General features: G+C 34.9%; 2 protein-coding genes and 1 long non-coding RNA gene across 6 annotated transcripts; 1 reads left to right on the top strand and 2 right to left on the bottom strand.

Moving 5' to 3' along the window:
* The first annotated feature begins 136 nt into the window (after positions 1 to 136).
* On the top strand, positions 137 to 7,034 carry LOC123692674 (prisilkin-39-like). The gene is made up of 3 exons (XM_045637447.1): positions 137 to 293; positions 6,044 to 6,191; positions 6,464 to 7,034. Exons 2-3 carry the CDS (start codon positions 6,044 to 6,046, stop codon positions 6,889 to 6,891), a joined length of 576 nt encoding a protein of 191 aa, XP_045493403.1. The 5' UTR covers positions 137 to 293; the 3' UTR covers positions 6,892 to 7,034.
* A 1,361-nt stretch (positions 7,035 to 8,395) lies between these two features.
* Positions 8,396 to 18,700, bottom strand: LOC123692217 (peptidyl-prolyl cis-trans isomerase G-like). Of its 4 annotated transcripts, none has more exons than XM_045636921.1 (14): positions 18,277 to 18,700; positions 16,881 to 16,970; positions 16,640 to 16,762; positions 15,570 to 15,740; positions 15,340 to 15,467; positions 14,758 to 14,861; positions 13,624 to 13,792; positions 12,966 to 13,054; positions 12,585 to 12,687; positions 11,980 to 12,111; positions 11,553 to 11,627; positions 10,474 to 10,602; positions 10,081 to 10,202; positions 8,396 to 9,995 (listed from the first exon to the last, which is right to left on the bottom strand). In XM_045636921.1, exons 1-14 carry the CDS (start codon positions 18,280 to 18,282, stop codon positions 8,653 to 8,655), a joined length of 2,784 nt encoding a protein of 927 aa, XP_045492877.1. In that variant the 5' UTR covers positions 18,283 to 18,700; the 3' UTR covers positions 8,396 to 8,652. The 4 variants fall into 4 exon arrangements, with proteins under 4 accessions (XP_045492877.1, XP_045492876.1, XP_045492878.1 ...); XM_045636920.1 differs by lacking the exon at positions 18,277 to 18,700 and adding an exon at positions 18,027 to 18,270; XM_045636922.1 differs by lacking the exons at positions 11,553 to 11,627; positions 18,277 to 18,700 and adding an exon at positions 18,027 to 18,270.
* A 1,370-nt stretch (positions 18,701 to 20,070) lies between these two features.
* Positions 20,071 to 21,350, bottom strand: LOC123692216. The gene is made up of 2 exons (XR_006751508.1): positions 21,086 to 21,350; positions 20,071 to 20,529 (listed from the first exon to the last, which is right to left on the bottom strand). It is a non-coding gene; the product is annotated as an uncharacterized LOC123692216 (long non-coding RNA).
* Positions 21,351 to 22,296: the final 946 nt, after the last annotated feature.

Genomic DNA, 22,296 nt, shown 5'->3' with positions numbered 1-22,296 from the left:
CTGATATTTTCGGTGAGGCGCGTCTAGGGTTAAGTGACCTTAGTTGCCGGTAAAGGTACCATCTAAGGTTTATGTGTTGAACGACACATTGTGTTATGCTAAATTTGCTGTGCGTCATGACATCTGCAGAAGGCCGATTTGCTTACAAACAGTCTCATTATAACCTCAGCCAGTATTCTCAATTGTACGGCAGAAGTCCCACGTTTATAAAGTCGGAAACAACATACACAAACGCATAAAGCGCATCAGCTATTGTTGTATCATACAGTACTTTAGAGTAGACCTAAACTAATGTGAGTATTAATTAATAACTGTAAGGAATTTGATCCAGAAATGTTTATTACTAAATTCATTTTTTTTTTCAATGTTTGAAAATTTAAATAATAAATATCAATTATTTGTATAGATTTTAATTATAAATTTAAAAACAAATAATAGACACACAATGTGTAGAAATTTAATAAAAATTACGATATTATAAAAAGAAAAAAAAATATACCGGCCGTATTGAGAACCTCCTTCTTTTTTTAATAAAAAGGAGGAGGCAATAAAAATATTGCCTAGATACATAAAATTATACACACAAATCGAAATGTAAAATAAAGAACAATTTACAAAGGTACTTTATCAAAGTCACCGTCCTAAATAAATAATTAAATAGGCAGAGGTAAGTATGTAATATTACTAATGTTTTAACTTTTAATCGACGAGTAGGTATTTAATTAATCAATTTGCTCCATTTAACTATAATTTAACATTGTGAAGACAAGAATTGCTATGTAACTTGATTCATTGAGGGTCAAACGAATATAAAAGGCCCTACTCACGGTTCAACACAACCCACAATCTGCTGAAACAATTTGTTGCAGTCGCGATTGAGCGTTCTATATTCACGATTCATCCAACCCTCAATCTGATGACACAATTTCATTCCGCGATTGCTTGCCACAACGTGTGCACGTCACGTTCGTATAAAAGGCCCTACTCACGGTTCAACACAACCCACAATCTGCTGACACAATTTGTTGCAGTCGCGATTGAGCGTTCTCTACTCACGATTCATCCAACCCTCAATCTGATGACACAATTTCATTCCGCTATTGCTTGCCACAACGTGTGCACGTGGTGTGCACGTCACGTTGATGCCTGGCCAGCCCTCCTAGCCAAGTGGATTTCTGTTAGCGTAACGTTCAATAGAATAGACTACGAATGTATGAGATTGACGTAAGCTGTAGATACCTAACAGAAATCCACTCGTATCTACAGCTTACGTCAATCTCATACATTCGTAGTCTATTCTATTGAACGTTACGCTAACAGAAATCCACTTGGCTAGGGGGGCTGATGCTAAACCTCAACGCAATAATACGCATTATTAATGGATATACTAATTTATGAAATATAAGATAAATCTTTGTAAAGCTTGTATTTTTTCCAATTTTATTGATAGATTTCAAGGGCTATAAAATATAAAACATCTTCCGCAAATACCTAGTTATGTAAAAATGTATTTCCCGCATTTATCTCAAAACCGCCATTTTGCGATTACTGCATTCTTTAGTTATCGCGGCAGCGCGATTGAGCCGAGATTGGAGCAATCACAATACTCACGTTTCAACACGCACACAATCTGCTGAGACAATTTGTCTGCTTGCTTCCGCGCCGATGCAATTCGCAACATGTTGGGTTACACCCCCAACGTGCCCTCAACTAGGGTAATTGCGCCAGTTCGCGTCCACTTAGTGCAGTTGGAAAGTTTGAAGGAGAAAATAAAATTGTTACAGAACAAATTTCAACGCAAAATTTATGTAACGTGTGCATTACATAGTCTATTTTAAGATTTACTTTCAATTGTCTTGGAAATATCATGTGGTTTTTATTTATCTAGACAAATAGCAGAATTAGGCGTTTTACCCAGTTCGCGTCCAAAAATTCCAGATTGCGTCCACCTGTGGACCAGTTCGCGTCCACCAGCTTAGAAAAGGAATTAAGAGTGTATTGGGTGATTTTTTATCAGATAAATGCAAATAAAAATTAGACTTTAATACATTATTTATTTACGAATATAGTTATTTAATAAAAACCGGTCAAATGTGAGTGAGACTCGCACACCGAGGGTTCTGTATTAACCTGTTTTTTTTTCATATGTTTTAACTGCAAATGATTATTTTTTCAATGTTTCCCTTATTTGTGCTATAAGACGTTGCTTCGTACCAAACTTCAAGTGTCTGTGTTCACGTAAAGTACCCTGTAGGTTTTGATTCCCTTGCGAATGTCGTAATTTGCGAAAATTTGCAGCATAAACGGCTGTATCTTTTGATTACTTTGGCTTATAAGTTTGATTTTTTCACTGCTTCAAGGGACCGTAGACTTGAGTATTCAATATAAATTTCAGCTTTATACTTCCACGCGTTACTGAGAAAAAGGGTCTTGACAGAAAGACAGACCGGCAGACGGACATACAGACGGACGGATATCAAAGTGATCCTACAAGGATTCCGGTTTTTCGTTTTGAGGTTCGGAACCCTAAAATCAACATTCACTGTAAGGAAACTGGAAAAACTTATTTATATTTATCTTCTCATTATTAACAAAAAACAAAGTTACGCTAAGTAAATAAATAATAATAAGTTCTATTAAGATTACCTACCTACCCTATTTTTTAGTTTCTATTAAATTTCTTTTTTGTTTAAGTATATACTATTATTTTCTTAACCACAGACTTATTGACTCTTAGAATACCCATTTTAAAATGAAAAAATAGCGTAAAAATTTGCTAATTTGAATGAAAATTTAAATTATCAACTTGTAGTCTTAGTCGAAAATTTACAATCTATTTTAAATACATATTTTAACAAACAATTCATTGCTATGTAATGAAAAACAACGTGGACGCAATATGTTCTATTGTTATGCACTATAGGTATAGTTTGCGCCCACCGTGGACGCAAAATGGAAGTTGTACAAATTCGGTGTAGTAATTCGCGTCCACCTTATTTTAGCTATTAATTGTAAAAGATATAAGCTGATTTACAATCCATACTAATCCATGTTTTGTTAGCAAAGTAAAGAAACAGTTACATATTCAAAAATTCACATTTAACAATAAGATACTTACCGTTGAACGCGACGCTGCGCACTATTTTTTTCTCAAAATCCCGCGCGTTTAAGCTCTTTCGTTTAATAGCCAAAATTAAATATTTTTTTTAAATAGGATAGGCGATGCGCAGGCTTTTTTTGAATATGTGTGCATGTCTCTTATACATTGAGGTATTATAGGAAATTTTTCTTAGTACAATTTTACTTAAAGTATACTTATTTTCGTGAATTTTCTAAAAGATATCCGCAAAATGGACGCGAATAGGCATGTGGACGCGAACAGGCGCAATGACCCTATACTATTGACGACACAATCTGTCGGCTCACTGCAGATTGTGTCAACAGATTGTTGCTGAAATTGAATCGTGAGTAGCTAGCATAAGCCTCACCTTCACGAAGTAATTACGAGCTTTAATTTGGAATGTTAGTTATTTCATTATTCGACGCAAATTAGATTTCATTTGCAATTTAGATTCGATTTAAGTATGTATAAGTATTATGTACCTATTATGTTTATGTAGACCGTATTTAAATAACACTGTAATATGAATACACATTCAACACTGCACACATCACTTTTCAAGTGAAACTTCTTTAGGCGCGTTGAGAGTAAAATTTCAAGGTCGCGTCATGGTAATACCGCCACGTCATAGACTTAAGGCGACGATTTTGGTTTCTGCCAAAGAAGTTTCACGACACGTGTGGCGTTTGCTCGGCACAATGCACATACGCTCTTGGTCTGACGCAAGGTCTGACGAATACGAATTGGTCTGGCTTATTATAACTATAAATACCTAATTGTTGTGTGTGTATTCGTGTGTGGCTTTATGATTTTATTGTGTAATGTATAGTCCGAGAAAATTAAAACAATTATCTATACATATAATAAATCTGTAGAAGGGTCAATTCTGTACATTGAAAATATTGAAAAAATAAATACCAGGGGGTGTTACTGGATGGATACCAAACCCAAATATGGCCGTAGATAACCAAAAAGGATCCAACCCACAAAATGTTACTTTTGAGTTATTGAAGTTTGAAGTTTAACCTGTGTTTGTTCATATAAAGACTTGCTTGTGTTAATTGCTTCTTAAGGAAAAGTGTGTGTGTCAATGTATATTTTATTCTTACAAACAAATTTTATTGAATTTAGTATTATTTCTTGAAATATTCAGCTAAATGTGTGTTAGGATCCTTTTTGATAAAACCTATTTTCAATTATGATAAGTGAATTTTCATTTCGCAAAAACGATTCAAAGTAGCTAATTGCTACTAAGATCCTTATTTTTTTTTTAATTTCGTAAATTAAACAACTAACTTTCAATTTTTTTTTTCATTATTTATATAAAACATATTAATTCTATCCGATTTACTATTCTTCTTCGTGTGCAAAGTCCGGTTCATCGCCATATCTACATCGTCATGAAGTCTTGGATTGCCCCCTTGGATTGATTTATAGAAATCCAGGCAGTATTTAGATAAATAGTCAAAGATTGACTCCAAATCGTCTAATTGGGCTTTTCTTTAACATTTGGCCATAGTCATTGAAAATCATTATCAGATACCTCCGAAGATTTACCTTTCGAGCCCGCCCATACATACAACTTTTGCATCGACTAAACTGATCTGTCGAGCTGTATTCTCCTCTTGAATTCAACATGACTAAACTGTTTAGTCGATGGAGGTGCGCATACAATCGATTTCAGTCTTAATAATTTATATCCCCAACAAACCTTACAGTCTTCTATAGGCAATTCTTGAATGAAGGTAATAAAGATCACATGAGCGCGCGATAGCTGTGCGAGTAATTTTTTTTTTGTTACTTCGACATGTTCGTCAGCTTCGTAAATTTTTTCAGGTATTTTCGAAGTGCTTCTATTTTAGAAAAATCGGTATAAAAAAGGCAAAGATGTGTGACCCGATCAAGATACTTGGAGTGTGAACTTAATGCATGCCTAACGCCTCAAGCTTTAAATACATAATATTCAGTCTATCCAAATGTTCTGAATCGTTTTTGTTATTAAACCAGTATACATTTCTACAAAATTCAGTTTAACAAAAGAGATCCATGCTTTCTGAATCTTTTTAGTGATTTATCTATTGCATCATAATATCATAAAAATTAAATATCTAAAAGGATCCACATGCTTTTGGATTTTTTTAAACATTTTAGTTTTGTGTTAGTTTCTTAGACTGAGCGTTTTACAATATGATCCAAGAAGAATGGATTGTTTTTAAGAAACTAAAATATGGCTTCTCCATACATGTGGGTTGGTACCCAGTGTCAATTTAACGTCAAAATATTCATATTTTACTTGGATTGTTTTTGCTAATCGAAAATATAGACCTAGACGAGCAGTTTGGTATATTTAACTCATTTTCGGTCATGTTGTGGGTTGGATCCTTTTTGTTTATCTACGGCCATATGTGATTAAAAAAATTTTTGTCTGTCTGTCACATCTGTTCACACTGTCTGTGAAGGCATCACGTGAAAACTAGCGGTTCGATTTCGATGAAACTTGGTATAATTATACCTTATTATCCTTAGCGTAAAATAGGATACTTTTTATCCTGGAAAAATACGTAGAAAAAAATTAATCTTAATTTTTCAGTTTTATCTATAGACGTTGTTCCGTAGAACCGCGAACACACGTTGCGTATTATTATTGGCCTAGCCGTATTTGGGTCCAATAGATATTTATAAGATGTTAATGTCAGAGGTACTCAAAATGGAGAAATAAGCCATCCACGCGAAGACCGACATCCACGCGGACGGAGTCGCGGGCGGAAGCTAGTCGGAAATAAATTGTGTATTTTTCTAAAATCGCTACAGTCCTTGACATGTCCAGATGATCATATCGTGTTGTTTGTGTTTTGTTGACGATGTTTATTATTTAATTAATAAAACAATCTATCTAGGTATTTTGAATTTCAAAACTTACAGATGGCGGTTCGGGACAAATTTTATCAATGCCAAGTTTTGTTGTACACATTGGTTGTAGCCTGCAAATGCGCATCAATACCTGTTGATACAAAAGCGTCAAAAATACAGGACTTAACGAATCTAGATTTGAATTCAGCGAGTAGTTCCTGTGAGTACTTCATTCTCTAGTCTATTTTTAATCTCTAAATTATTATATAAAAAGTACGTGTCACCAAACGTGTCACGACGGACTCCAAAACTACTGAACCGATTTTAAACTTAATTTTTACCCCGTGTGCCGTTTTTTGCAAATTATTACTACTAATTGACTTCGAATATCTGTGCCTCTGTTAGCACCTTGGTTAGGTTAGGTTAGAGTCAGCTAGTAAATTTTTATATAATGTAGGCAATGTATTTTTCATACACGTCTTTTCGTTTTAGATTCGCGCCAATATTACGACTGGGCTGGAAGCAATCCAGGTGGTTATGACTACACTATTTCTGGGAATGGTATATTAGATACTGGATATGCTTATGATTCTAAAGCTGCAGGAGGCTACAATCCTGTGAGAGAAAGCGCTTATCCGTATGGAGCCAATAATCCAAGTTATATTGGACAGGATTACGAGTATCAAAGAGGTGATAATTACGAGGGATATTCTAATAATATTGGGGGCTTTGGAGGGTATGGCGGCAATGGCGGAAATGGTGGCTTAATTTCCTATTACGGTTATAATAACCCTTATTACAATGAGGCCAATCATCTCGGTTACGGATATTATAATAAAAAGCTCGGTTTCGGAAATATTTACAGCAGTGGTGTAACACCTAATCTGGTGACTGGTTACAGAGGCTACTCTAGACGTTAATTCTTGTAATATGAACCAAACTAGGAAAATAAAAGCAATGAATGGAGTACAATCTTATATTAATATACTTATTGTTGTTAATTTTTCAAAAATTTATGTGGTGCGTGTTAATGAATTATATTGTTTTGCCAAAGAAATCGTTGAATAAAAATTAATGTCATCATCATCATCAGCCCATATACGTTCCCACTGCTGGGACTCGGGCCTCCTATGAGGGTACAGGCCATAATCCACCACGCTGGCCAAGTGCGTGTTGGCGGATGACACATGTCGTCGAACTTTTTAATTCTTCGACATGTCGGTTTCCTCACGATGTTTTCCTTCACCGTTCGAGCAGTGGTGATGTTACAACATGCGCAGATTAATTGAAAAATCAATTTATTTCTTGCACGCTCGCCTGGTCTCGTATTATTAATGTAATTAATGTAATTTATTGTAATTATAATATTTATTCAATGTATTTTTCGTTCTTTTCTTTGTTACTAGCTTTCCGCCAGCGGCATCGCCGGCGTAATCACAGAATACCCCGCATAGTTCCCGTTCCCGAGGGATTTCTGGAATAAAGCCTATTCTATCTATGTCCTTCCTAAGGTCTCAAGCTATCTCTGTACCAAATAACCGTGCTCTGGCGCAACAATGCCCAGACAAAATCTATACTAATATTATAAAGCTGAAGAGTTTGTTTGTTTGACCGCGCTAATCTCGGGAACTACTGGTCCGATTTGAAAAACTCTTTCTGATAGTAACCTAGCTATAGGCTATAATATAGCTATATTATATCATCACGCTAAGACCAACAGGGGTGGAGCCACGGGGGTGAAACCGCGCGGAGCAGCTAGTAAATCATAAGATTACATTATATTACTAGCTGCGCTCCGGCATTGTATCATTAACGAGTTGAATAAGTATCTAAAAAATCTCTCCAGACACTAAAAACTTAATAAGATAAAACTACTCTGTGGTTGTGTATAAATATGCTGACTGTTACGTCATTCACTATGTCCTTCCACTCATGTTGTCACTACAATAATAATAATTACAATGGAGACATACTATATAGATATTCGTTATCGCCGAAGATATCTTCATCACTTTCATATTCATGCGTAGAAAATCAGCGATATTTCTATATCCTTTATTATTCTGGTGAACAGGCTATATCGCTGCCAAGTATTATCAAAATCCTTTCAATGGTTTTCCCGTTAAAGAGAAACAAACATACATACATAGGTACTTAGAGACATCCTCACAAACTTTCAGGATTATTATATAATAGTAAGAGTAAATTAACAGCTGCTAATCTTAATCCAGGAGGAAACAAAGTACAAACCCAATAAACCAAATGTTAAAATCGCTTCAGACATTCTTGAGTCAAAATCATAATTAGTGGTTTTTGAGTTATACCTAAGTTGTGTAATTTGGATTTTCATCCAATATGTATATTATACTTGTGCTAGTTTAAATTAGGGAATAATCTGTAAAAAATTATATAACAGAAGAAGCATTTCTATTTTGCAAACTTTATTACTAACGAAGAAATAGTCATACTTAAAAATTACATGTTTCCATTTTCTTGTTGACAGTGTAAATCAGAATATTACGTCTACACTTGTGAGGTGGGTACAAACATTTAAAGTAAAATTTGTATCTTTTCTATGAAATGGATCATACAAGACATTATGTTGCAAATTCATAAATTGTTTGTACGCAACATACATAAGTATAAATACTCAAAATATTTAAATTTAGATAAAACTTAATTTAGTCGGATCCAGAAACACTAGTTTGTTTCTTCATAGACTTAAGAGCTCTTTCGCGAAGCTTTTTTTCCAAATCCTCATTGTTGACTTTTCCCTCATCTTCCTCTTCCGCCTCCTCACTTTCAGAAGAATCGTCCTTCTTTTTTGATGCCTTTTTATGTTTCTTATGCTTCTTATGTTTCTTTGAATGCTTCTTGTGCTTTTTAGCCCTCTTCGATTTTTTGGGCTCATCACTTTCAGAGTCAGAATCTGACTCGGATACTTTCTTCCTCGCTTTTTTCTTAGCCACTTGATCACTGTCTGAAGATGAATCTTCCTTTTCACGTTTTTTACCCTTCTTTTCAGAGTCATCGCGAGATTTTGATTTTATCTCCTCGGTTTGCTTCGGTTTTCCAGATTTATCATCCCGTCGCGATTTTGACACTTCGGGGGAAATTGCTTTGGCAGCATCGGCTTTTTTACGCCGTACATCTTTTTCTGATGATGATTCATGCTTATTCTTCTTTCTGTTCGATTTTTCATCACTCTCCGAACTATCATCATTTGAGTCTTCTGAGTTTTCAGGTTTCTTAGACTTGCTCTGCTTAATATCTCCTTTGTCAGATTTAGATCTTTCCATACTTAAATCTTTACGTTTCTTTCCTTTTTTATCACTATCCGACTCTTCTGGAATGTTCTTTTGTTTGGATTTAGAGCTCTTATGTTTCACCTCTTCTTCAGAACTAGAATCAGAACTCGAGGAACGAGCCCTCTTCTTGCGAGATTTCTTTGCCAACTTTTTCTTGGAAGTCTTCTTGCTTTTCTTTTTCCTTTCATCTTCTGAATCGCTGGACGAAGAATCGTCAGAGTCACTATCACTAGAAGAAGTTTCTTTTTTGGATTTTTTAGACCTTTTTGACGTGGCTTTTTCTTTACGCTTTAGTTTGGCCTTACCTTTCGACTTAGGTACCTCTTCACTACTTTCGCTTTCAGACTCCGATTGCTTTGCTTTCCGTTTCGGTTTCTTAATTTCTTCGACTTCTTGCTTTCTGGATTCTTGTTGTTCCTGTTCTTTTTCTGACGCCTCATCCGCGGATCTATCTGATTTCTTAGATGTTTTATGTCTCCTTACGAAAGGCGACGGAGTACGACTGAGGCTCCTTGAATATTCTCTCAACGTAGGTATAGGAATAAAGTCGTCTTCATCAGACAAGTGAGTAGATTTTACCACATTTTCTTCCTGAGAGGCAGATTTATCATTAGCAACTGACGACTCTCGACTTGAACTAGATACTTGAACCTTTACTTCTTCTCGCGGTAAAGAAACCCGCTCTATTGACTTGGGGCGAAGTTTGTCTAGATTTTCTGCAACAAAACAAAAAAAGTGGTAAGTAAAACCTTAATATTCGAAAATATATGTTATAAATCTATACAGTCCTAAACGGCTTACCTTTACGCGGAATAGAAACAGATTTCTCTAAACGCTCTTTAATGAGGTCGCTAGATCTCCTGTCACGGGACTTCCTATCCCTTGACCTTCTGTCCTTAGTGCGATCCCTTGATTTCCTATCCCTGTTTTTTAATAAAAAAAAACAATTAGTTGTTGCATTAAATATATCTGAAATCAATCAATGTATTTTGTAACAAATCACTCATAGGTTTTAACTTTTAACGAGGACAATATCGATAATATTTTGACAATGAAAAATTCTCTGAGTTGCGCTCCGCCATATCTGCACCGGCTGCCTTTATGACCACATGCACACCAGCAAAATCGGTGAAATCAGTAAAATTCACTTTTGGTTTAAACAAAATACTTTTGGTACTAAATATTTCACATCACCTGGATCGATCCCTGGACCGTCTGTCCCTCGAGCGCCTGTCCCTGGAGCGCCTGTCGCGGGACCGTCGCCCGGAGCGGCGCAGCGAGCGCGAGCGGCGGCGCGACCTCGAGCGACGGCGGTCGCGCGACCTGCCAACGTGCACACATTAAATAACCTTCAGTTTTTTTTTTTTATAGATAACAGATTAAATAATCTGCTGTTTGTTGTTTATTCACTAGCTACAAGGCGAGATTTCAGTAGCCTGTTATAACCTAGCATATCCCGTTTTCTTAGAAAATTCAGCCACCCGTGGATCCCACCAGAATTATATTTATAAAGCATTTGAATGCCATCAAACCAATATATCAAATTCATCAATAAAAATTACAATATCCTCTTACATCAAGATATTTGAAGGTCAAGGCAAGTTACAAATGACCTCTTTACAGTTCTATATAAAAGAAATACAGAAAAGCTTAAAAACCTCTCAGTTTATGAAACATTATTACAACAGGATTTATAGACAATCATTAAGAAGGCTGATCTTTCATAATGACTTGACATGAAGTTATTTGTGACTATAAAAAAATATACTATAATAGTAGTGTGATAAAGCTGTTTTGGATTATTAACAGTAATTCATACATGTTATATTCAGCAGGTCCAAATCAATATAACTCACTATGAGAGAGAAAATAATTTATTTTACGTCCAAATACTATAATTTTTTCAATAGTTTTCTATGTGAATCTGAGATATGTAATTATAACAATGCATAATCCAGTTTCATTCAAAACCCAAAATAGCCTTATCATAGTATAACTAATTTGTTAATTAACATTATTCCAAGTTATGAGTATGTTTTATTTATTTTTTTCTTAATGATTTATGGAAAATATGAATAAAGCATTTTTTGCAAGAATATTATAAATAGATAAAATATACAGACTACATAAACTATTTGACGATGCGGATGCGTCGAAAATGACGTAAGAAAATGGGTAATGGTATGAAAATGGGTTTAAGGAATGCGAACAAAAAATACTTTAATGATGAGAAAAAAAAGAAGATAAAAAAAGAAGGAAATAATTATTATTACCTGTCTCTAGAACGTCGTCGAGAGCGTGAACGGGACCTTCTACGTCTTTCAAGCGATCGTCGACGTTCGCGTGACCTGAATCCGTTTTACTTTATCTCATCTACTATTTTTTTTTTTTAATTTATACTAACAATATTCGAGAGGTCCAAATAAAAAATACATTATGAGAGAGAAAATAAAAATTGAAAAAGCTATTAATATTAAATGGATATAACTTTAACAATACTGAATTTGAATACTGTAATTGAATATAAAAAACATAACTGGTGCTCACACACAACAATTATAATGGCAAGATTCTTATTACTTCATCAAGTTGAAAAACCACTAATTTAAGAAGCATGAGCACCAGTATCTCAAGAGAAATGTGCACTAGTAATAATAAGTAGGTATAATAAATATAATAAGTATTGAAAAAGAAAAAAACCTTTCTCTCCTCTCTCGCTCCCTGCGCCTGCGTTCCCTCTCTCTTTCCCTCTCCCTCTCCCGTTCCCGCTCGCGGTCTCGCTCGCGCCGCTCGATGGATCGCCTGCGGCTGCTGCGGTGACGAGACTTACTCCTGCAAAAATTAAGTTAATAATGTGAAAATTATACATTTAATATTGTGTATATAAATATTTCAGGACAATTTTCACACACAGCACGATCTGATCCCATACTAAGCTTTCGTTTGTGTTATGGAAACCAGGTGTGATAAATATACATAAATAATTTTAAATAAATACTTATATAGATAAATAATTAACATCCAGACACAGAGCAAACATCTATGTTCATCACACAAATATGTGCCCCGTATGGGAATCGAACCCACGACCTCTGGCTAATTTACGTTTTATTACTATACTTTTCTGGTCTCAAAATAGGTATATGAAACTAACCAAGAATACAGCTCATTTATTTATGCTTGAACTATGGATATTCTTTTTTTTTCCAACTTTTCTTTAATTCTTACGTTCTGATAGGCTCAATATACAGTAAGTGATTAAATTCAAAGTTATCCCTAAATTAAAAAGATTTAACAAAATCTACCTTTCTCTACGAGAGCTACGACGCGGACTGACGCTGGTAGAAGAGTCTCTGTTGGAACGATAGTGACGCTTCTTGTGTGACGCTGGCTTTTTAATACTTCCCCCTAGATAATTATAAAATTTGTTCATCATACTTAATAATTGTGTAACTAGGGAGTAATAAGTTAAATATTGATCAACGCTAAATCGTATATTGATATAGCATGGTCGCGAACTACGAAGAATTTCGTACATCAACCTGTACCTTGCACATACATAACCTATGTTAATTCTATGAAATTCTTGGTAGTTCGCGATCATACCAAAGTGACAGCACTAACCAAAATAAATGTTGATGTTTTAGTAAATGTTTAATGATAAATTAAATAAATAAAACACTTACGTGAAGACGCCGACGATGAACGGCGTTCACTGTCTGAACGATGCTTCTTCTCAGCTGGCTTTTCTTCATTCTCCTTTTCAGTTGCGGACCTACAATAAAATAAACTATTGAGCACACTTCTGCTTTTTAATGTCATCTTGAACAATCAACAAACACATCATTTTATTCTTCTTCATAATCGAGAGCATTGGCCCAACAAATGATTGTCTATGTTTGCTGCCATTACGGCGATTATAGGCCCTTTTCACAATGGGCAGCGTTTACCCAACAAATGCTCATCGATGTTGCTGCCATTACAGGGATTATGAATAAACATCAATAATAACGACCATAGACATGTAGGCTCTCTACACAATCGTGATTGCCTCTATTCGCCCAACGCTGCCCATAGTGAAGGACATTAGATACATATTTCCTCACTAGATTTCCGCCCGCGGCTTTGCCCGCGGCTTCGCCCGCGTTTGCACAGGAAAACCCGCATAGTTCCCGTTCCCGTGGGATTTCCGGGATATAAAACTATCCTATGTGTTAATCCAAGTTACCCTCTATATGTGTGCTAAATTTCGGTTCGGTAGTTTTTACGTGAAAGAGTAACAAACATCCATACATCCATACTTACAAACTTTCGCCTTTATAATATATATTAAGATAAACTTACTGAGCTGGCGATGCAGATCTTGACTTGGCGGGTTCCTTCTTCTCTTCGGCATCTTGAACCTCCGCGACTGGCTCCTCCTTCGACGACTCGTCGAGATGGTTGTTCTGCTCCACGTGATTCTCTTCTTTAACTTCCACTTCTTCTTGCTTCTCTGGCGATTTTCCGTTTTCTAATCGAAATAATAAAGAGCACTGTTACAAAGCCACTTAGGTGTTCATCAATATTGCTACCGTTTTATATTATAATAATTAAAAAATCTTAAAAATTAAGATTCGCCAGGTGAAAGACGCGGGTTCGAATCCTCGTGACAATTTTTTTCTATTCTTTAAAAATTTCTCATTTATAAAGCATGCAAAATGCTATAATTCATTAATCACGTGATGTTTTTTTTGGTATTTTTTGACCCCCCCTCCCCCCTCCCCCTTATGTCACGTGTATTTTTTCGTACCTGCAAAGAATCAATTTTTTATTTATAAAAAAATACTGGTATAAATATCATCTAATTTTATTATAGTAAATTAAAGACTACCTACTATAATAAACGTTCAGAGGTAGACAGAAAGATAGTTTGTTTTTGAATGCCATAAAAATAATGAAAGATATGCAAAAAAGTTGTACGCGTTTGACTAAAAATAAATACATGTAACGCCGCTTTTCGGTTGAGTATCGCGCGCTTGTCGAAAAATAAATACACGTGATATATTACTTTACCCCCCCCCCCCTCCCCCTTGTGATATTTCGTGATGTTTTGATGGACCCCTCACCCCCTTTCGAGCCTCACGTGATTAATGGACAGCCCCTAAAACTAAATATCAATGTATGCATTTTTACAATACGATTTAATCTTTTTATATTTTGTTGGAAAATTAAAATAAATCAGTCACATAAATTATTGGTAGGGAAAGCGTGATAGCACGCATTCTTCTTAATACTGTTCATATATTATTCATGTGAATAGATTTTTCTATATTATACAACACATTGTTGTCCTTAATTGTTTTTATATGAGTACCTGCTACCCATACAACATAGTAATTTTTTAGCATGAAAATTTATATCATCAAAACATCCTGCCAAGTCTATGCAAATTTTATCAATTCTGAATGAACATGAATGTATGATAAACAAGTTTACCTTTTGGTTCTGGTAGTTTGATTTCATCGACATGAGTCGTCTTCGGCTGACTGCGGTCTCGTGACCTGCGCCGGCCCCGACGGGGGCTGCCACCGCTGCGATACCTTATAAAAGAAAATAATATTTGTTTGCTATTTAATTTCAATAAAATAAATGTATGGCACTGTATGTTTGTTTAAAATACAAATTCGACTTCAACTGTTTTTAGATATATTAAACCTAAACAAAAATGTATGGAAACAAATTATTTTATCAAATATGTATAGGCAGATTTAGACACTTAATATTATAGCTTCGGCCGATTTCTTTCATTTACATTCTTGTGCCACATTAATTATGTTAATGTTATCGGCAGCAGCCAAATAAGAAAGTAACTCTGTCTGTCTGTCTGTTACTCAATCACTCCTTAACTACTGAACCAATTTGCATGAAATTTGGTATAGAGATATTTTGGTACCCGAGAAAGGACATAAGGTTTTATCCCGGAAATCCCACGGGAACGGGAACTATGTGGGTTTTTCTTTGACTGCGCGGGCGATGCCGCGGGTGGAAAGCTAGTAGTTCATAATTCCAAGAACTCACTTCCTGTCATTGGATCGATCTCGCGACCTGGACCTGGAGCGGCGCCGGTCGCGCGACCGCCGCGAGCGCGAGCGAGACCGCGAGCGACGCCTGTCCCTGTCTTTCTCCTTGTCCTTTTGCTGCTCTTCCTGTAAAACACCATGTTTTATAAATCGATATTTATAAGGTTAACTCTCTTATTAAATAATTTTCAACTTCAAGGAATAACATTCAAACCACTCAATACTAACCATCCTCTTTTTGATTTCTTCTTTCTTCTGCTGAGTGAACGATTCGGGTATACCATTTTCACTGGCCTGGGCGCTCAGCAGCAACTCCCACAATTCCCCCATAAACAGCCTCGCATTCTTCCCATTGAGAAATCCCGTTAAATTGATCTGCATCTTCTTGGGGCAAGGAAACTGGGGTGAGGAGACAGATCGGGAAAGAAAGAAAGACATCATTAATAATCCACACACCCAAACTTTCAAACGTTCCTAACGGTTGTCCTTTACAGCCTCTTTCAAGATATCATTGTATTGTATGTATATTTGTATTAACATTTTTCATTTTAGGAAGACGATCAGAGCGCATTGTCATTGGATTTTTGTTTAAAGCTAATATAAAATGACTCGGGTAGGGAAGCTTGAAACATTATATACGTCATTATAATTGTTGTTTGTGATGATGAGATGGCTTCAGCAGCGAAGAGAAGGCAGCATGAAGACGCCGCGAAGTGAACTCCAAAGGCGATGTCACGAACGCAGCTCGATGACCGGAATGCAGAACTGCATCGAAGCACGCAGACTGCTTACGCTTCTTTCTTCTTTTCTTCGAATCTGTAAGGGTTTTGCGAACACAACCACATTATGCTGACCGCAAAGCCTAACTGGGACACTTCCATACCACGAGTCATGTCTTTCTCTGAAGGCCTTGTTCGTATACATTTTAGACTTGTTCCTTGTGAGGCGAACATTTATGTCGGATAAATAATTAACTGAGTTAGCATTAAGTACTAAATTTCCCCGTAAATACCGATTGGAAATGCTAATGGCCTCCGCAAGGACGAAGTGGCGCGCGGCGGCAGCGGGCGGCGTTGGCTGCTGGCTGGCGGCGGCACGCTAACCGGCGACCATAAAAATAGCCATACGCAATCAATATATACAATTCAATGAATACTTCAATTGCAGTTTCTTTTGATTCATTTCTTTTCTTTCATTTCTTCTAGACCATTATAAAACAAAAAAAATTTCAAAGGAACTGCAATGATTACATACATTACTTTTCGATATATAAAATATAAATACATAAAATAAGTCACCTTTTCCTCCAATTGATTGTTGACATATTCAATGACGACATCATCTTCCATCTTCAGTATTTCAGTGATCCTCTGAGTGATCCATGGCTTCAAAACATCCAGCTTCACCTTGGACATGTCCACCTATATAAATTATAAAACAAATAAGGATTAAAAATTTCACATAGTATAGACATATAATTTTAAAGATCTATATATTTACCATCTCTTATTATTTATTATATGAAAGATCTTTTATTACCTGCTGGGTCAAACAGTCACCAAACTTCATTTGCTTCATTAGCTTCTTTTCCTTGTCGCTGAAGCGAGTGTCTTGCTCAGTACTAGTTCCCTATAGTAAATAAAATATGATTGATAACACTATAACCAATATTACATTGACAGAATGTTTTAAAATAGAACTAGAAGGATTATTTCAACAATACTGTGGTATTCTTGGACCGAAAGACAAGGGTCATAACTGAATGGACTCCCAAAGCGGATGCCAGAGATGATAGAGGAAGACAAAAAAAAGTTCGTCAGATGAGAAAAGTAGAGTTGTGGGGCCACTCTAACAATGAATGGCAACTGAACATGTTTGAGAACATATTAAATAGTACTTATATGGGACTTTGGAGTTACCTTAGATCTCCCAATAGGTTCTATATTAAATGGCCCCACTAATACAGCTGCTATGGCTCTTCATATAAAAAGTCTAATGTAGATTGAAAACATTCATACCAAATTTTTTGTCAAAATATTCACAAAAATTTAAATTTGCCCAGTACATACAGATAGATAAACATAACTTATTATGACCAATTTTGTGTACAGATTTTATTCAACTATGAGAAAATTGGCTTTTATTGTTGCTATTTACTATCACTTAAAATATTTACTAAACCATTGTGGCGCCTGGCTTCCCTCGAATCTTCTGTCCCACTTCTGGGGTGTTATGTCAATGTAATAGACCCAAATCCTATAAATAAATCTGATTCAGTATATTTCTGTAATAAAACTGTGCTGTTAAGAAGCTATGGTGAAAAGGCAAATTTAACAAGTTGTCTGTAACATCTTTTTCATTTCATTCATTACGCATCCACATTAATTCAGATTCAGCTAAAGTATTTTAGTTAATAGCTCCAAAGAGACGACTCAACCAACCATCAAAGATCAGTGTACTACACTGCTCAAAAATAAACGTTGACTAGGTCCACCTAAATAATGTACTTGTATCATTTAAATTTCTCTTGATTAACTGTATCTTAAGAAATATGCATATTTCTTGCTGCAGCAAGAAGCTGTGTAAAAAGTATAAAATGTAAATGGTGTTGAGAGGTTAAGATTAAAATTTGATTTTATATAATACCCATGTTTGATACTAAAGTGATTATGAATAAAGGCTTACCGTATACATCATCATTTTCGCGAAACTTTATAATTATCAAATAAAAATCAATACAATTATTATAGGCGGCTCGGTGTAGTGGAGTTCCCAAGTCTTACGCCTAACTCTTTAGAGCTTCGTATATTCATGCAAATATATATATTATAAGACGTATTTTTAATGTATCATGTTTGTTATAAAAATATACACTTTGAACATGTAATTATCACTCTTAGTTAAAAACTTTTTCAGATAAACCAATGTGACTAACCGCCATATTCAATATAACACAAGATGGCCGCTTCCAATATCCGACTCCGAGTGCTGTGCCGTCAAGTGATAGCTGACAGCTCTCAGCAGCCAGTTCGCAAAATCACTAACACATAAGTAGAATATTGAATGCTTCGTTGATTCCTTGGTTGATTCTATCCAGTTATTGCAAAGACAGAGTAGTAGGACATGATTCCTGATTGAACTAATTGTGCGCCGAAGAGCCGAAGTGCCTCGCACAATTGATTAATGCTGCGCGCGTTTGTGCCTTGTGCCTTGTGGAAAAACTGATGCCGGTTCCTTGAAGTTCCAAAACGAGAGCACATGTACTAAGTATAATATTTCAATTATAAGAGACTCGGCAGAATACTGAGTGACTTTGAACTTTCATATTAATTGATTATTTTCTTATTATTTTAAGATAGGTAATTAAATTTTGAGGCCCTACTCACGGTTCAACACAACCAACAATCTGCTGACACAATTTGTTGAAGTCGCGATTGAGCGTTCTCTAGTGTGCGTTACCCAGGCAAAATGTTTTGCTTTAGAGAGATGAGACTTAAACAAATAATTAGTGTATCATGAGGAGCAATTTGTTTACTAATAGCAAAATTTGTTTGAATTGTAGTTTTTAAGTTATTTAAGAAAAACAAATTTTGCTGGAGTAACGTTTGAAACGTTACCCAGGCAAAATCGTCTTTCAAAAATTAGTTTCAGCACGGAACCAAATACATGAATAGATAGCTTTTGTTGAGTAGTAAATGTTTATAAATAGCAAAATTGACAACATTTCAAAATTTTATGCTACTTATTTTTTTATTTTAATGAAAACTAGATCAAAAATTATGATACACGTATTTTTCGCTTTTTCTAAATATCGAAGTTTTCATTCATCTTTTTGAGTTTTAAAATCATCTCATTCTAAAATGTCGTAAGCGCCAAATGACGTCATACATACGGAGGAATACATTTTTTCCTTTGCCACTTATCTAGTTTAAATTAAAAAGAAATCTTGACAGTTGACATTTTGGCACATTTGTCACTTTGACTCGTCAAGTTTTGTAAATATTGTTAATTGTTATTTGCTGATCCAAATTTTAAACAAAAGAAACTTATTCACAAGTACTGATGATGATGACTTTATGCAGGATTTGTTAAGGGGTGCTGGAAATTTCTGGGAAGCAAATATACTATCCCAAAAACGTTGGAAAGTGTTAAATAAATACAACTTTTAGTAAGTAAACAAAGTCTTTTATTTCAAGAAAATTATGAACACTATAGGCACTATTTGTATAATATAAATAAATTTGTCCAACTCCAATCAAACAAACATCGCGGTAATGAGATTAAATTAAAAAACCAATACACAATAACACGATTTAAAAGTTTGTTGACATGATTAATTCACAAAAATGACATTATTATGAAATTTGACACATGCCATACCCTGTAAATGTCAGTGATAGTTTTTTTTTAACTTTTTTTAAATTAGGCTAAGGCTCATTTTTATTCCTCCGTATGTATGACGTCATCATCACATTTATCGTTTTTATTTAATTTCTCTTAAAATATGCGATAAAAAAATGAAATAATTTTTTTTCTGTAATCGCAAGAGCAAAATAAAGAAACGGTATTTTTCTTTTATGGCCTTATAAAAAATGAAATGTTGTCAATTTGTGTGTGGTATAGTTCTTTAGTTATTTAAGATTTTGCTGCGGTAACGTTTTGGGATTTCCCAGATCTCGAAAACGGCTCAACGCAGAAGTTTGAAAAAAATACCAATAAAAGACCTCAATTTGTTTAAATTTGTTTAATCATTAGTTTTTGATTTGGTTGACGTAAACCAATGTAATTAAATGGTTTCAAAAATCAGAAGAAGCGGGTTTACATGTAAACCAATACACTTATAACCAAATAAACAGCTGTAAAAAATACCCGTGGTTCGACGCTTGTTTACATCAGAAATATTAGATTTCATACTTTACACATTAAGAAGATAAAAACAAATTTGATTTATTTTAGACTGGTCGTACTTTAGCGATCAAATACGCAGTTCCCATAACATTAAGAAACATGGCATACTTTAAACAAATTAAAATGATTCCTGAAAATTCCTTCCTGTTAATTGCAGCTTTGAATTACGGCTCTAATGAAAGTTATCTCAAAAACAAGATTATGTCAGCAATTCTCTAATGAGCCGACCAAATTGAAAAGGTCACATAAAAGCGACCGCACCATACATAAGCGCAACCATCTGAAATGAACAGGATAATATAGATGTTTTGTTAGTACAGTTGAATACAAAAGTTTTCTGGTCAGGTTAGTTAAAATAATAAAATGGTTAAGATTCATTATTTTTATTTAAAAAATCAGTCTCATACAAATTATATGTATTGCTTTGCCTTAGCATCAACATTTTTGAGTTTTGTTACGTGTTACTTAGAGTGAATATTTTAACATTACATGTGACTGCCACAGGTGGATAACCCGTGAACCAATCATTGTCAAAGCGTCGTAACCTTCTTTTAACTTAATGTTGAAATATCCACTCTAAGTAACACGACATAAAGCTCATATTTCAATACCACAGTGTGACTTGAGTTGGAATTGAGTCGGCGTTGTGTGTGTAATGTGTTAATAGAAAAGGGTAAAAGGTCTAATTGGAATATAACGTTTCCTATGGTCTAACTTGAATATTTTAATTTATTTTAATTTTGAAAATAAATCGTTTATTTTTTAATGATTTTTAATTATTTTTACTTCATACTGAAACACAACTGTACTGTAAAATAAAAACATTCAATACTCACATCGTTCAAAGACGTCGTCGTACACACACACATAAACCACAAGCACTTCTCTCCAAAACACTTGGTTCACGACTGATTGTTTCATTGGTTCGGTCGGAGCTAGCGTACCCATAGATAGAGCGTACTCAACTACTCACAGCTAAAGAGTAAGTAAGACAAGGCATATAGCTGTTGCGTTGCATTGCACACAGCGATGCGCGCTGCTCTGACTAGCATCAAGAACGTTAAAACGTTTTTAGCGTGGCTTTGCGTTGTGGTATCAAAATAAAACATATTTTGGTTTAACAGAAACAACAAATTAAGTACTAAAAATATAGCTACATGTATATATGTTTGTATTGTTTTAAATCACACTATAAATTATACACTATGATATTACACTTTTATTAACTAGTAAAAATTGTGTAATATGGTACTGCACTTAAAAAATATTAAAAAATCGGCTTCACGAATAACGTTTTTCTGCTTAACTGTACAAAACATCGGTTACCAAGCTGCTAATTTGCGAAGATTACCCGTACGTACGGTGCAGTCGCTTTTACGTGACCTTTTCAATTTGGTCGGCTCATTAGAGAATTGCTGACATATTCTTGTTTTTGAGATAACTTTCATTAGAGCCGTAATTCAAGGCTGAAATTAACAGGAAAGAATTTTCATGAATCATTTTAATTTGTTTAAAGTATGCCATGTTTCTTAATGTTATGGGAACTGCGTATTCGATCGCTAAAGTACGACCAGTCTAAAATAAATCAAATTTGTTTTTATCTTCTTAACGTGTAAAGTATGAAATCTAAAATGTCTGCTGTAAACAAGCGTCGAACCACGGGTATTTTTACAGCTGTTTATTTGGTTATAAGTGTATTGGTTTACATGTAAACCCGCTTCTTCTGATTTTTGAAACCATTTAATTACATTGGTTTACGTCAACCAAATCAAAAACTAATGATTAAACAAATTTAAACAAATTAAGGTCTTTTATTGGTATTTTTTTCAAACTTCTGCGTTGAGCCGTTTTCGAGATCTGGGAAATCCCAAAACGTTACCGCAGCAAAATCTTAAATAACTAAAGAACTATACCACACACAAATTTTGCTATTTATAAACATTTACTACTCAACAAAAGCTATCTATTCATGTATTTGGTTCTGTGCTGAAACTAATTTTTGAAAGACGATTTTGCCTGGGTAACGTTTCAAACGTTACTCCAGCAA

The sequence above is a fragment of the Colias croceus genome, chromosome 6, assembly GCF_905220415.1.
Source record: "Colias croceus chromosome 6, ilColCroc2.1".
NCBI lineage: Eukaryota > Metazoa > Arthropoda > Insecta > Lepidoptera > Pieridae > Colias > Colias croceus.
The sequence above is the reverse complement of the archived record's forward strand: the minus strand, read 5'-3'. Positions and strand labels throughout refer to the sequence as shown.

Excerpts from the sequence above, each read along its gene's own strand:
- LOC123692674 (XM_045637447.1), top strand. The coding sequence starts at position 6,044 with ATGGCGGTTCGGGACAAATTTTATCAATGCCAAGTTTTGTTGTACACA. Across the intron at positions 6,192-6,463 it reads GAATTCAGCGAGTAGTTCCT|ATTCGCGCCAATATTACGAC; the intron begins GTGAGTACTTCA and ends TTTTCGTTTTAG.
- LOC123692217 (XM_045636920.1), bottom strand. Across the intron at positions 15,468-15,569 it reads AAGAAATCAAAAAGAGGATG|GAAGAGCAGCAAAAGGACAA; the intron begins GTTAGTATTGAG and ends GGTGTTTTACAG. Across the intron at positions 9,996-10,080 it reads TGTTTCTATTCCGCGTAAAG|AAAATCTAGACAAACTTCGC; the intron begins GTAAGCCGTTTA and ends GTTTTGTTGCAG.